Raw genomic sequence first — 14689 nt, 5'->3', positions numbered from 1 at the left:
CGCATGTTCTTAATTCTTGAATAAAGCCATTTGATTTTGCCAAGACCGCCTGGAATCCTTTGGTGAAAAGAAAACACACAAATACACGTCTTATTGATTCATACTTCATGACAATGGTCAGTGGCCATTGCTTCTTGATAGTTATAGCCCTTGAACTAAGTTTTGCTGTACTTTTTTTTCTTTTTTTTTTTTTTTTTGGGGGGGGTTGTTGTTTTTGTTGGCTTATTTATTTATTTTAAAAAATGTTAATATGAAGGTTTCTATTGGATATTGTACAGTTTTTGGATTCCCTCCCACCCCTTAATCCATCTCCAAGAAAGAAATGTGTAGACTGCTAATGCATTTTCCAGATACATTATATCTTTATCATCATAATCATCGTGTTTATCATCAAAAATATTGATTAGTAACTATTTTTACATTATATATATATATAGATATATATATATATATATATATATATATATATTGACGGCATATGGTGGTGCCATGATTAGAAGAAGAAAAAAAATTCTAAAACAGTGAACACGATTGAGGAGAGAGCACATGTTAAAAACTCTCTTTTTTTTGGAAGGGTGGGGGGAGGGTCGATGGTTTCTACGAGTGGACAAAACTCACAAAAACAAATAATTCATGAAAACAACAAGCCACAACACTGAGATACAAGTCCCGTATGAAAAGGTCTTTGTAATTATTCTTTGTCCACCATTTAAAGGATTTGATTTGGTAGATAATGCAATCAATATGTGATAAATGTAAATCAAAAGAGAAAAAAAAACCTATGACAGAAATTACTTACTTTTAGTACTTGTAAAAAAAACCTGCACGGCGATGTTTCATCTCTGCAAATCTTTTTATAATGTGTTTATTGAAATCTGGAATGGCTTCTATTTCAGCTTTGTGAATTGACAGAATCATTAACGAATTTAACCGCTCCTGTTTCATGGAATTTCGCAAGAAATTTTTCACTCTTTTAAGGGTGCTAAAACAACGTTCCGGAGGTTAAGAAATATGATGGAAGTGGTTAAGGTAGTGACCTATAGCCTATAGATGTCCATGATTTGTCAGTGTTTGTTGTATCTGTAAAAGTAGACAATAAAAACAAAAGAAACGTTTTTTTTTCTAAACTAACTGTGAGCATGTCTGTCATACCATGTCACTGAAAAAGAGCGTTTTCGAAATTTCCACACCTGTGTTAATTCAAAATCAGTTGGTTGGTGAGGAACTGGTCTTTTTATTTCTAATTTGTCATCTAGTGTCAATCTCCCAAACGGTCGGTGAAGTAAAGAGTCAACTTGATTCATTGCAATTCATTGTTTAACAAAACAAAACTTAAAAGTATATCTCAAATAATGGAAATCAGTGGAATACGATTAATGATTGCACAAATAAAAGGTAGATTCAGATCTTAAAGCATCACAAAGAAAAAATCACTCCACTTAAGAACTTAAAAAATCTAAAAACACACCAAAAGTATAACTGTTGACAATCTTCGCTTTCTTTCTCTGACTGACTCAAATACACACGCACAAACACACACACACACACACAAATAAACACTCATACACACGTAACCATCAACTCGGCACTGCAAGCAAGAAAAATGTTGGTAAATTCGTCCACAATGCTTCGTTGCAAAGAATTACTTTATTCAATAATCGTGAAAAAGAGGTGGGGGGGGGGGGGGGGGGTTGATATGTCATATTTTAAAGTTTTATGTCGTTTTTCTTTGCAGCTACAAATAAGCTTGACAATGATCAGTGTTTTTGACAGTTAATGTAATATTTTGGATGGCCGAAGTTACCCTAATTTGGCGCATCCCCCCAGTCCAACGGTGGAGCTCTCAGATCCTGGCACAAGTCGAGGGGTTTTCCGCTATTTGAAGATAGTATAATTCGACCTAGTTTCTCGCTCAATCAGCTGTAGCGATACTAATGGATAGAGCATTAACTGGAGCTTGGATTGCCAAAAGACAAGTCTTTGGTCGCAAAAGAAAACACATCGTGAGTTGTATTTTTTGGTCAGTGTCAGCGTCAGTTTACAATGGCTATGGTACAACTCATGGCCTGATACTGATCAACAATGGCTACGGTCAGACTATAATATGTTAACGGTTGGAAGGTAATGTATGTTAAATATCATAGAATTGTGGATTATAAAGATACACTACACGCTCATGAAACAGTTTAATCAGGATGGATACCGTTTTGGTAATCTAATTATACACATTGTTCAGATTTCATCTTCGGTAAGGAAATTTCATTAAATGAAGTAGCACATAACGAAACTCGATCTAGATATAAGAAATTGCACTGGAACTGGAACAAAAATAAACTCAAACTTCAAAAAATAATCAAAGTCATTGGGTTGTCATCAAATACATTTCAAACTAGCTTTTAAGGGGAATTGACAGATCGATAGATATCCATTGTGTCGTGAATTCCATCCACATTGTGACCGACAGATATATCCTATCTGAACAGAATGCTTGATTTGTATACTAACAGGCCTGATAACCAAGTGCAATAATTATAGGCTTGGTTTGACTCTCTTCTTACCGATCATTTTCAGTATTTTTCCAAAATGACAGGCTTACCCAGCAGAAAAATTGATTTTTTAAAACTCAGAAAAGCTCTCTACAAAACAACTTTATGTTCTTATTAACTAAACAAAGATCATTCTTCAAAGTTTGTGATGTTCAAAATAAATCTGAATAAGAAACATGTAAATTGCCTCGTAACAAATGTGACGATTTTGCTGTAGGTGGTAAGGAGAGGGTTACCATTGTTGTCATGGACAATATCTTGTGTTGGTTTGAGAGTATGTCCATAATATACTACAACAATGAGCCCATATTAAATTGGGTTATCAGACCCGCTTGTGTCAATGCTCAATCCCCTGTCTAATCCAATCAATGTCTTTTAGGAAGACCCCTTCCAGCCAAAAGTTGCCTAAGCTCTGTTCTTTGTTCCAAACCAATCTTGACCACTTTCTTTGCCTTGTCCAATGTGCGTTCGTATTGCCCCATCAATAAATACAACAGCACGCTCCGGCTCTCAGCTGAAAGAAACAAGAAGACAAATTATGATCGATACTCCCAACGAATAGATGGAACGAAATTGACGCCACTCAGCTCGTTGTTATTGTTTTTAGGCAGCCGTTTTGGTGATTATTATCACTAAGTTGTATCAATCCGACTTTAAACGCTCAAGGTTACACATGGTGTGTCTGTACGTTATATCCGGCTGGTGGATGTGAGTGCTTATTTTACCTAAACGCATTGCATCAATACAACTCTGCCGTAGTGTAAAAATACACGTATTTAAAATTTTAGCCATAAATATCTTCCTTCAAATATCGATCGAGTAAACTGTCTCTCATCGTGGCAAAAATTCTCAAACCTGGGTCTTCTCATCACCATCAATATGTGTGCATTCATTCGGGAGTGAGGTAGCCAATAGCAAGATGCATTCTTCTCTACTTTTTTCTTCGGTTTGTTCTGTGACCTGTAGATCCCCGGTTCGAGTCCCAGTATGGGGGAGGGGGGGGGGGGATCAAAACATTTTACTCACATTATCTCACCACACTCGGGTGTAAACTGAGTGCCCAGTCAGTAACAACAATGTTATTTTTTAAAAAATAAAAAAACGAAGTAGCGCCTTAATGGCTCGTGTCTCGTCCAATGATCTCTTATATGTTTATGTTGGCTTAAGACCCCAATAAAGCACTTTGAGCACGTTGAGTTGACAATACGCTGTACAGAAGCTCAATTTTGTATGTCTCTGCTCGATGCTACTGCGGTCACTTGCTGTTACCAAAAGTGGCTGAAATTGGTCCATAAAAATAGTGCAGGCCAATTTTCATCACAGTTTTGTATCCACTCTCTCAATATGTTATTATCCTCTCATACCCTGCTCGAAGCTTGAATAAATAAATAACAATGTGAAATTTAATGTAAGCTTCAATTTAATTAACGAACACATATAAAATGGACGTTTCGGCTTTTGTTGATAAAGGGGAAAGCCGAAACGGCCATTTTATCTGTTTTCGTATATTAAATTGAAGCTTACATTCAATTTCACATTGTTAGTTATCTCATGCCCTGGCAAAACTTTAACTAAAAAAGACATTTCTAGAAACTTCAAAAATCAATCGATTACAACGACCTTCACCTTTCCAAAACCCTCAAACATGAGACTACCAAAATAAAATAATTGAAAGTTGAGTCCTTATGACTTTTGTAGTGAAAGTTTTCTGGCCAAATTTAAAAAAAAAGTTTTTTTGCCGGAGTAGAGCAGTATTTAATAAAGGCTATCAATGATAACAATCTTAACAGCCTGTGATGGACCGATGTCTTTTATCACCGTCTCGTGGAGAACGGGAATGTCGAAAGAAAATGGAATAAATATGTCAACAGGATGGCTTTACTATTTCTGCTGAATTTTTGCCAAAACGCCTTTTAAAAAAAATATAATATATTCTGGCTTGGGAACTTTAAACTCACGTTTTGATCCATTATTAAAATGACATAGGCGTAACTTGTCAAATCTCGGGTTTCTTTGAGGGCTATTCTAGACATCTTTGATAGCAAAATGTTTAAAAGTTGTTTTTGTTGGGGGGGGGGGGGGGGGGGGTTATGATTAGGTGCGGGTCATTTTAATTGATCGTTATTTGATGTAGGAGAGGCTGGGGTGAAAAGTCACACATTGCACTTTTTAGGATCTTGAGACACTTTATAGTTATAAAAAGCAATGATACACCAGATACTTGTTCAAAACTACACTAATACTAAAAATACGTTTCAACAGTCGTGATGTCACTTCCCTCGTAATGACGCATAGTAACTGGCTCTAAACTATCGGAACAATGACGGACGCCCTTATGAAATATTTCTCCGACGAGCATACAAGTGTATCCAGATGAGAAAAACATTATAAATATGATCATGTTTTGACTTTTACACTGGTCACATTCTGATCACATGACATATGAAAAGTTCTAGCCAGCATGAAATAAAAAGTACCAATTTTCTTTGTTTAGAACCATGCTGCTCGCCGTTGCTGGGCGATGTGACATCAGACTATTGAATCCAATTGTGTACAGAGCTAAAAGTTTTCTGGCCAAAAAAAATAATAATAAATAAATAAATAATAAAAGGCCATTTTATGCCAGAGATGTTCGTATAATATGGCCAAGTTGGCGTGTGATAATAGCATTACCTGACAGCTGGTTGTAAAATTTGCCACGCATTTGCTCCGGTACATCCCTGATGTTGCCGACTGGAGAGAGATTGAAAATGTATAAATATGAAAATATGTAACCAATCGTTTGAAAGCGGTATCATATTGTTATATTATTATTACTACAACTATATACGCTACTACTAACTACTATATACTCTGCTGTCTACTACTACTACTACTTTACTACTACTACTACTGCTTCTACTATACTACTACTGCTGCTGCTACTACTACTACTACTACTACTACTACTACTACTCTTACTCACTACTACTACTATACTACTACTACTATACTACTATACTACTACTACTACTACTACTACTACTACTACTACTACTACTACTACTACTACTACTACTATACTACTACTACTACTACTATTATACTACTACTACTACTACTACTACTATACTGACTATTATTATTACTACTACTACTACTATACTGCTTGCTACTACTACTACTACTACTACTACTACTACTACTACTACTACTACTATACTCTACTACTACTACTACTACTACTACTACTACTACTACTACTACTACTACTATACTACTATATTATTATTATTATTACTACTACTACTACTACTACTACTAATACTGCTTCTGCTACTACTACTACTACTACTACTACTACTACTACTACTACTACTACTACTACTACTACTACTACTACTACTACTACTACTACTACTACTACTACTACTACTACTACTACTACTACTACTACTACCACCACCACGACCATACTTACATAGACTACAGTCAGCACCCCAGAAATCTTCCTTACAACCTTTCAGACAGTATCCAGTCTGGAAGTGACAATGGGGTGTAGCACAATTCGGTGAGCATTCCATGGCGCATTTCTCTCCCCATCTTCCTTGACTACACACTGTATAAAGTTATATAAAATAAACCATAACAGGGTGTGAGTTCATAAAATGTTACCTTTTCATACGCAATATAATGCATTCCATTGAGCATTAAAATGTTCTAATTGTTTTGTTTTTTTTTTTGTTTTTTTTTGTTTTTGTTTTTTTTTTGGGGGGGGGGGGGGGGGGTTTGGTTTTGGCTGAACAAGGGTTTTGAGCCCAAAACCTTCTGTGATTGGTATTTTTCTTTATCGAAACTGTTATATTAATTTTTTCATTACCTTTTACAGTCAACATCTTCTAGCAGTATCAATTAAGCTATGCACATTTACGTTTTATTAGTACTTTAATGGTGTCCCATAACAATTCTTTTATACGCCTATAAATCTTTTACTTATGTAGACCCTTCTTACTTACAAGACCTTATTGAAACCTATAGATAGAATGCGCTTGGCCAAGGAGTTCACAACATTGCCATCCGGAAGTAGAACGGACCAACACACAAACTCTGTGTAACCATGAACTTTTATAGTCTGGTTAATACAGTTTAGTGAGAACAACTCACAAACGCGGATGGCAAAAACAATAACAAAGGCCTGAGTGACGTCATCTGCATACTATCTATACATCTAGTCGTGTTTTAAGATAATCAGAATCTTCTTTAATGAAAGTAACAAACTGCATTCATAATTTTCACCAAAAAGCCTTTAACGTCTGTGGAACTCTCTCAGTTTTAGAACACAATCTGATTCTGGTGTTCTAACTTGATAATTTAAGAAGCATCTTAAGACTGAATTATTTTACAGGGCATTTTATGATTGATGTATTTTTTCTTTATTTGAAATACACATCTGTGTGGTCCTGCGTATGTGTTTGTGTATGTGTGTGTGTGTGTGTGTGTGTTTGTAATATATATATGTGTGTGTGTGTGTGGGTCGGTAGATGTGTGGGTGGTTGTGCGTTTGAGGTAATTGTTAAGCGCTGTCGGGCACTTTTAAGCGAATGTTTAGGCACTAGGGACATAATATAATATTGTTATTATTACTATTAATGATGTGCATAGGAAGTCATATTATTACAGTGGAATCATTATAATCCAACACAGCCGGACCGAAAAGATCGTTTGACTTTAAGCAATGCAAACGGTGAGGGGAAAGAAAGAGTGTAGGCGGGTGTCTGTTTTTGATATTTGAATTGATAATTTGTAGTCATGTCTTTTGGAGACACCGAGGATGTACAAAGAAGAAAACAGCTATCAAACGCCGCACTCAGTAAACTCACCAATGTATGGATTAGAGGTGACAAAATAAAGAGAAAAACCAAACTGAAACTGTACCATGCTCTTGTAAAACCGGTACTTCTGTATAACTGCGGCACTTGGGCGTTGACAAAATCCGAAGAAGAACATCTGGATGCCTTCCATCGCACACAGCTAAGAAGGGTACTGGACATCAAATACCCCAAAAAGATCTCAAATGAATCACTCTATAAGATCACAAAAGAAAGACCAATCTCCCTTGACATTTTACAACAACGATGGCAACTTTTCGGTCACATACTACGCAGGGACAAAAACATACCAGCAAACCAAGCCATGTCGGGATACTTCCAAAAACACGGGAACCTTTTCAGAGGAAGACCGATCACAACACTCCCTGTGATCCTAAACAAAAACCTCACAACACTTGGACAAAGCATTAGTCTCATAACGGCAGGGGACCTTGAAAATCTGAGAACCCTAGCAGAGGACCGGCAATATTGGAGACACCTCACACAGGAAATACTGGAAACAGCCAAGGCGACCCGATCTTTCGGTCGAGACGCGAAAGGCATCTAAGAAGAAGAAGAAGAAGTCTTCTGATTAGTCTGATATTTGTATTTATATAATTAGGGAGTTTTATGCTGGTGCTGCCTGTATTTTTTTTTAATTTGGAAAGTATCTTGTTTGGTTTTTTTCGCGAGGATGTTGCAGCATTTTTTCCAGAGATATACTTTCTCTGAGCAGATCACGGCGGTACTCGAAGAATGGAATTTCAGGTTAGTCGTCGAATGCCATTCAACAATACCACATAGTTAATAGTAATAGGAATAAGGCGACGGCTGGTAAAGAGCAGTATATCACTTGAGCATTTATATAGAGCAATATCCGCTAAACATCATTAAGGATCTAAGTGCCCGCTCCACACGTTAGTTCTGTAATACATAGCAATCGGCAGCCCTTGGCAGGCAGGGCGAAACATGACGCCTGTTAGTCGATATCACATTTTATTTCTGGACAGAGACAACACTGTTAAAGGCCAGGTACTCATTGTATACCTGAGTACGGCGAGTGATAAACTTTGAAGAAAATGTTTATCCTCGCCATAAAAACTCGACACTGTGTTGTAGAGCTCATTTTGCTGAACAATTTTATGCATAGAGTGTACTTGTTAATATTCTGTGTGAGTAAAAAATGTTTCTATTTTTGTGTTGGGTGGATGTGAAGTTTTGGGGAAAATTCTGAAACTGGCCGATAAAGAGAGAGTCACACAAAGTTTTGTGTTTTGGTACGTTATTTCCGACTGGCGGATGTTTTGAGTTGTGTTTAACAAGCGCAAAGCATCAATATCACGACTCCAAAGCAAACATATCTACCTCTGTCACACTGCTCTCCAAGATATCCCTCAATACAGCCTTTGTAACAGGTGCCTGCCACGTGATCACAAACACCTCCGATACAGTTCTGGGAACATTCCGAGGAACAGTTTGTTCCGTAGCTGCCTTCCTCGCAAGCTGTGGGAGGTTGGAAGGGGGGGGGGGGGGGGTGGAAACAATTAAACAAAAACACAATAATCCAGATGTAATAATAAACAAAAATGAATACGACATCTTCAAAAATAAAACAAAATACCAAACACGTATTGGAACGTTTCGGGCACAAACAAAAAGAAAAAAAAACAATTAAAAAAAAAAACATAAATACATTTCTAAAAAAAACAGATCGACGACTAAATATTTCGTACGTCCTCTCTGTTGAAGAGATGCTTTATGGCACCAACGTTGTCTTTTAACATATTGTATTGATTCAAAAATGTAGATTTATTTCTGCTGTTGAAGCAAAAAAAATTCGTATTTTTACGAATTTTTCGTAGAAGTCGGCAGGTCTGCCCATAAGTACATTTACATGATGAGAAACAAAAAGGTATGGAGAAGAGAAGTCCCAGATTAAAACAGAGAATGAAAATATCGCAGTGTCAAATATTGTTGAACCGTACTCTCAGAATGTTCAACAGACAAAGATATATATATATTATATATATATATATATATATATATATATATATATATTATATATATATATATATATATATATATATATATATATATATATATATATATATATTATATACAGGATTATGTCGTACAAAACCAGTTGGCAGGGTATTAAAGGTATAAATTCTTATAAAAATTTCGCCTGGCTGAGAGAGAGAGAGAGAGAGAGAGAGAGAGAGAGAGAGAGAGAGATAAAGGGGTCAGAAAGCGGTTGCACTAGCCACTGAGCCATATGGCCGGATGGCTCAGTTGCTAGTGCGACCACTCGCTGATCTTCGCTCTCTCAGCCAGACGAAGGGTGCCGTGTCAGTTGGATCCCAGGTTGGATCTCATACCGCGATATTTCTATTCTCTGTCTTTGTCTGGCACTTCTCCATACCTTATATTCTCATCTTTATTGATACAAGTGCCCACTCCACACTTTAGTTCTGAAATACATTTTTATAAGAATTTATACCTTTAATACCCTGCCAACTGGTTTGGTACGACATAATACCGTATTGAAGGGGTGGGTGACTAATTTTAAGGTATGAAATCCACCACAATCAAATTAATATCATATTCAGAGAATGTTCAATAGACAAAGACATATGAGCACCAATACACTTATCGTATTCACAGAATGTTCAACAAAGATATATCTTTGTCTGTTGAACATTCTGAGAATACGGTTCAACAATATTCACCGTATTCACAGACTGTTCAATAGACACATATATAATATAAGCACCAATATACCTATAGTATTCACAGAATGTTCAATAGACAAAGATATATAAGCACCAATATTCAATTCACAGAATGTTCAATAGACAAAGATATATAAGCACCAATATTCAATTCACAGAATGTTCAATATACAAAGATATATAAGTTCCAATATTCAATTCACAGAATGTTCAATATACAAAGATATATAAGCACCAGGATGCCTACCGTATTCACAGAATGTTTCAGAGACAGACAAGCACCAAAATACCTACCATATTCACATAATGTTTCAGAGACAGACAAGCACCAATAACACCCACCACATTCACAGAATGTTTCATAGACAGACAGCACCAATATCCCTACCGTATTCACAGAATGGTTCAGAGACAGACAAGCACAAATATACCTACCATATTCACAGAATGTTTCATAGAGAGACAAACACCTATCATATTCACAGAATGGTTCAGAGACAGACAAGCACAGATATACCTACTATATTCACACATGAGAACAATATTTCACAATGAGAGAAGACAAACAATACCTACCATATTCACAGAATGTTTCAGAGAACAACACTACATATCACGAATGTACCAAAACTATACTATATTCACAGAATGTCCCATGCCATCCATCCTTACAGCCGTCCAGGCATTCTCCTGTCATGTCATGACATTCCACTGACATACAGTTAGCACTGCATTTCTTTTCGCACTGGAATCCGTAATATCCCTCGGCACAATCTGAAGACAAAATTCGAATAAAAACTAAAAATGCGGCATTGAGATTATAACCATAATGACTTTTTAGGTCCCTGGTTCAAGTCGCAACGTGGAGGCCACAGAAAAGGCTCTTTACTCACAATAGCTCATCACAATAAGGTGTACAATGAGTGTAAAATGGCCGGTTATAGCGTTATCTTTCTAGACAGGTCTTGGGTAGTGTAAATGTTGCTGCTCGAAGCTCGAAGAAATAAATAATATGAAATTGAATGTAAGCTTCAATTTTATCACAAGAACAGATCAAATGAACGTTTCGGGTTTCCCCTTTATCAACAAAACAGGATGAATGAAACACTACAGATGAATGAGATAATGTGGTAGTAGCGTTGTTACGATTAATAAACAAAACATTGGTTGGCAAATTGCCAAAAAAGCTCAATTTCATATTATTTATTATCTAGACAAGTCTTGTGACATCACTGTGCCGTCGTCTTTGTCTCGTTCTACGTTGTTTTGTTGTTTTGGGTTTTTTTTTTTTTTTTGTTTTTTTGTTTTTGGCGTGGGACTGCTTGTATGTAAAGCGCATTGAATGCACACAGTCGATTATGCGCAACGAAGAGTTGAGGATTTAAAATAAAAGAGAGTAAACCTTTATAGCCATAATTTTATATAATATGTTTCTGTAGTGTAATGTGGGAGAGTTACAATTCATTACTAGCATCGATATCTTCTTGATAGATGCTTGTCAACTGCAAACTAACTTTCTACAGATCTAACCAAGTGGCGATGTGGTCTAATGGCATGACACTCCGCTTCGGATCGGAAGGTCCTGAGTTCGAGTCCCGCTATGAGCGGCGTATATTTGAGTCTTCTCTCGCATTATCTCAACGTCGTCAGGTGTAAAATGTGTACCTGGTTGTTTACAGAATTGTCTCTGTCCAAAATAATTGTAATATTGCCTAACAGGCGTCATGTCTCGTCCTACATGCTAAATGTTGCTGTTGGCCAGGGACCCCTTGTTTGAGCACATTTGGTGGATATTACTCTATATGAAAGCTCAAGTTTAAAGGTAGCTGTATGCAAAATGATTTCCAAAGGCCATGCAATCAAGGTGCCGAATGGCCATCTCGAAATCATAAAGTAGTCTTTTAGAGCAATAGAGCACGAAGCAGGAGTTAATCCCAGTATCGAGAGCGTTAAACTGACAATATCAGTCGCATGCCGCCTTTTAGATAAGAGGCTAGCCTATAGCAAATCTTTCTGCGAGATTATCAAATTAATAAATTAACCCTCTCTTTAACAGCCATTTTTAGGATTTTCCCCAAAACTCTACACCCAACTAACACAAAAATAAAATTTTTATCATTCAACCACAATAGCAGTAATACATAATGCGATACATAATTTCTTTAGCAAAACATGGTCTATAACACACTGTTCATTTTCTTTAAATTTTATGATGTACAAAGAAATTTGAATGATAAACTTGGTTGTATCGTAACGAAAGTGACGATTTTCCAATAGTTGGTAAGGAGCAGGCACCGGCGTAAGATAAATATCTGAATACGTTGTATGAAAGCTGATAGTCGAGGTAGACTGATTTTTGGGATGGTTTTTTTTCTTGTATTTTTCATTCTTGCTTTTCGGGCACCTTTCATACACACTTAGTCAGATCTTTATCTTTCTGCGAGATGCCTGTTAGGCCCAACAAACAAATCAAAATTGGTTGTACAGGGAGACATCTGGGATCGATACTGGTCGCTTTCCTAGTGAGGACAATGTTCTATCGGGAGCCCAAATCACAAGCATCTAGGACCAATTCGTCCGTGCTCAAATTTTGACCAGAAAAAAATATTTTTAATCTATCAATATAGAAAGATTTTTCATTTGTTTGAATTGAGTCACTCGAATATATTCTACTGATATGTAAATATATTGATATTAATTCTGATGTTGGGAGTTATAATAAATAGGGATGAAAAAGGTATGTTGATACTCACCAGGAGTAGCTTTAACTAAGGGTGTTGTTGTGTCACAATCAACACGCTGTATGCAGGACAACACACATAGACATAACACAGCTATGTAGATTTGAGACATCGTTGAGACGTTAACGATTTGAATATTAAATCCCATTGTTTACTTTTAGAAAATTGAGAAAATATTACAATATCACCAATGACGTCTGAGAAATAGATTCAATCACAGTTTGGAATTCAGATATGTTTTTATTTCTAATTATTTCAAAGTGAAATGAAGGAAGGATGACAACAATCTAATTATAAAATATTCTTCCAATAACTTTTCAAACTACTCTCCACTAGCAGACAATTATCACAAGTTTTATTTCAATGTGTTTTGATGTGTTTTGAAACTCATCAATTTCTATCCTTATAAATTTCGCGCTAGTCATAATCTCTGGATACATTCACTATCCCTTTTAGAAAAGTGTAACTTACTTTACTCACTTGGGGAATAAAGGTGAAAACTTAAACAATTCAAAAAAAGTAACAAAAACAAAAAAGAACCCAGCCAAAATTGAATCGTAATTCACGATTCGTTTCAAATTTTGAATCAATTCCGTGAGATGTTTTTGAATAATCCGTTTATTCGAGGAATGAGTGATATCGAAAGGCTTGGCGTTGATGAGATTATCGAATGAAATGTTCAACCAATCACATGTGAAATCTTTTCGTTATTCAATATTATGGCAATAGAGGGCAAGCAGGAATGCCAACTTAGCAACGATAGATATTTCATTTCTCTTTCACAATTATTACGATATTATTGTATAACTTTGCTATTGATAAAACAGGCAGTAGCATCTTGTACTGGCAAATAGGATGATTTGGTCTCAAGGGGTGATGTTGCCTCTATAGATTTGGACAAACTAGATCATATTTAGTTTTGGGACTGTTATTTCTTTTGATTTAAAAAAAAATCAAGTCCTCTAACAGGGGAAGTAACTGTAACAAGCATGCGAATATTCAAAATGCTCAAAATCATGTGGCAAAGTCACCCCTTGGGATTGTATTGTTGATTTTGTTTTCAAATGCCTTTTAATAATCATCTGTATGTAACAAAACGACAAAATGTATTGAATTGGCAACCCCGATCAGGTGTATTTTTGTTGATGATCTGTATTGTATCACATTTACATCAATGTAGAATACGCAATTGTCGCAATAAAATAGATATTTATTTATTTTTCCCATCATTGGAACAGCCAAAATAAGTATGGAGTACCATGCTGTCATGTTTGATGGTTTGGGATAAAAATGAAAATGTGTTAAAAAGAATCCACCCCCCGCCCCCCTCCAACACACTTTCATATAATACATACACACACTAACAAACACACACATAAACACACACACTTATACACCCACACCCACACAATTTACCAGAAATAGATAATTTTAATAATCGAAAACAAGAAGCAATATTTTGATTTTTGTCTTGTCGAAAATAGATTGTACAAATGTAGGGAGACTAAGTAAGTTTGGAGTCTTCAATATTAAAGTTACGTTGTTTGTAGTAGAAATAAATATTGTAAAGCGTTTAGGGCAATAAATTAAAACAAAGAAGTATAATATACATTTTGTGATCTGATCTATTCATAGGTATAATGTACAGATAAAATGTGTGTAAATAGTTAAGTTCGCGTATGTTTATGTTAACCCCATCCTTACCACCCATAGGAAAATCGTCATATTCGTTACGATACAATCAACAGTTTTCTCTTTCTAATTCCTTTGAACATCACAATATTTAAAGGAAATATGTGTTTATTATAGCTAAAAAAACTCGA

General features: G+C 35.9%; 1 protein-coding gene across 4 annotated transcripts; it reads right to left on the bottom strand.

Annotated features, from left to right (window-relative positions):
• Window positions 1-661: 661 nt before the first annotated feature.
• LOC144980157 (uncharacterized) lies at window positions 662-13582 on the bottom strand. Of its 4 annotated transcripts, none has more exons than XM_078927728.1 (7): window positions 13347-13561; window positions 12879-13112; window positions 10762-10899; window positions 8759-8896; window positions 6007-6144; window positions 5220-5279; window positions 662-3060 (listed from the first exon to the last, which is right to left on the bottom strand). In XM_078927728.1, exons 2-7 carry the CDS (start codon window positions 13012-13014, stop codon window positions 2912-2914), a joined length of 759 nt encoding a protein of 252 aa, XP_078783854.1. In that variant the 5' UTR covers window positions 13015-13112; window positions 13347-13561; the 3' UTR covers window positions 662-2911. The 4 variants fall into 4 exon arrangements, with proteins under 4 accessions (XP_078783854.1, XP_078783850.1, XP_078783851.1 ...); XM_078927724.1 differs by having other exon boundaries at window positions 13338-13524; XM_078927725.1 differs by having other exon boundaries at window positions 13407-13524.
• Window positions 13583-14689: the final 1107 nt, after the last annotated feature.

This window comes from Berghia stephanieae, chromosome 9, assembly GCF_034508935.2.
Source record: "Berghia stephanieae isolate SIO BIC M18660-M18661 chromosome 9, UCSD_Bste_1.3, whole genome shotgun sequence".
In the NCBI taxonomy this organism is placed as follows: Eukaryota; Metazoa; Mollusca; class Gastropoda; order Nudibranchia; family Aeolidiidae; genus Berghia; species Berghia stephanieae.
Note: the sequence above shows the minus strand (reverse complement) of the source record. Positions and strands in the feature narration are given on the sequence as shown.

What these genes read in the sequence shown, in the direction of transcription:
- LOC144980157 (XM_078927727.1), bottom strand. Translation starts at nt 13,014, where the DNA reads ATGGGATTTAATATTCAAATCGTTAACGTCTCAACGATGTCTCAAATC. An exon ending in TGGGACATTCTGTGAATATA is followed by an intron (nt 8,897 to 10,761) that starts GTATAGTTTTGG and finishes AACCTCCCACAG; the next exon opens with CTTGCGAGGAAGGCAGCTAC. An exon ending in GGGTGCTGACTGTAGTCTAT is followed by an intron (nt 5,280 to 6,006) that starts GTAAGTATGGTC and finishes ATCTCTCTCCAG; the next exon opens with TCGGCAACATCAGGGATGTA.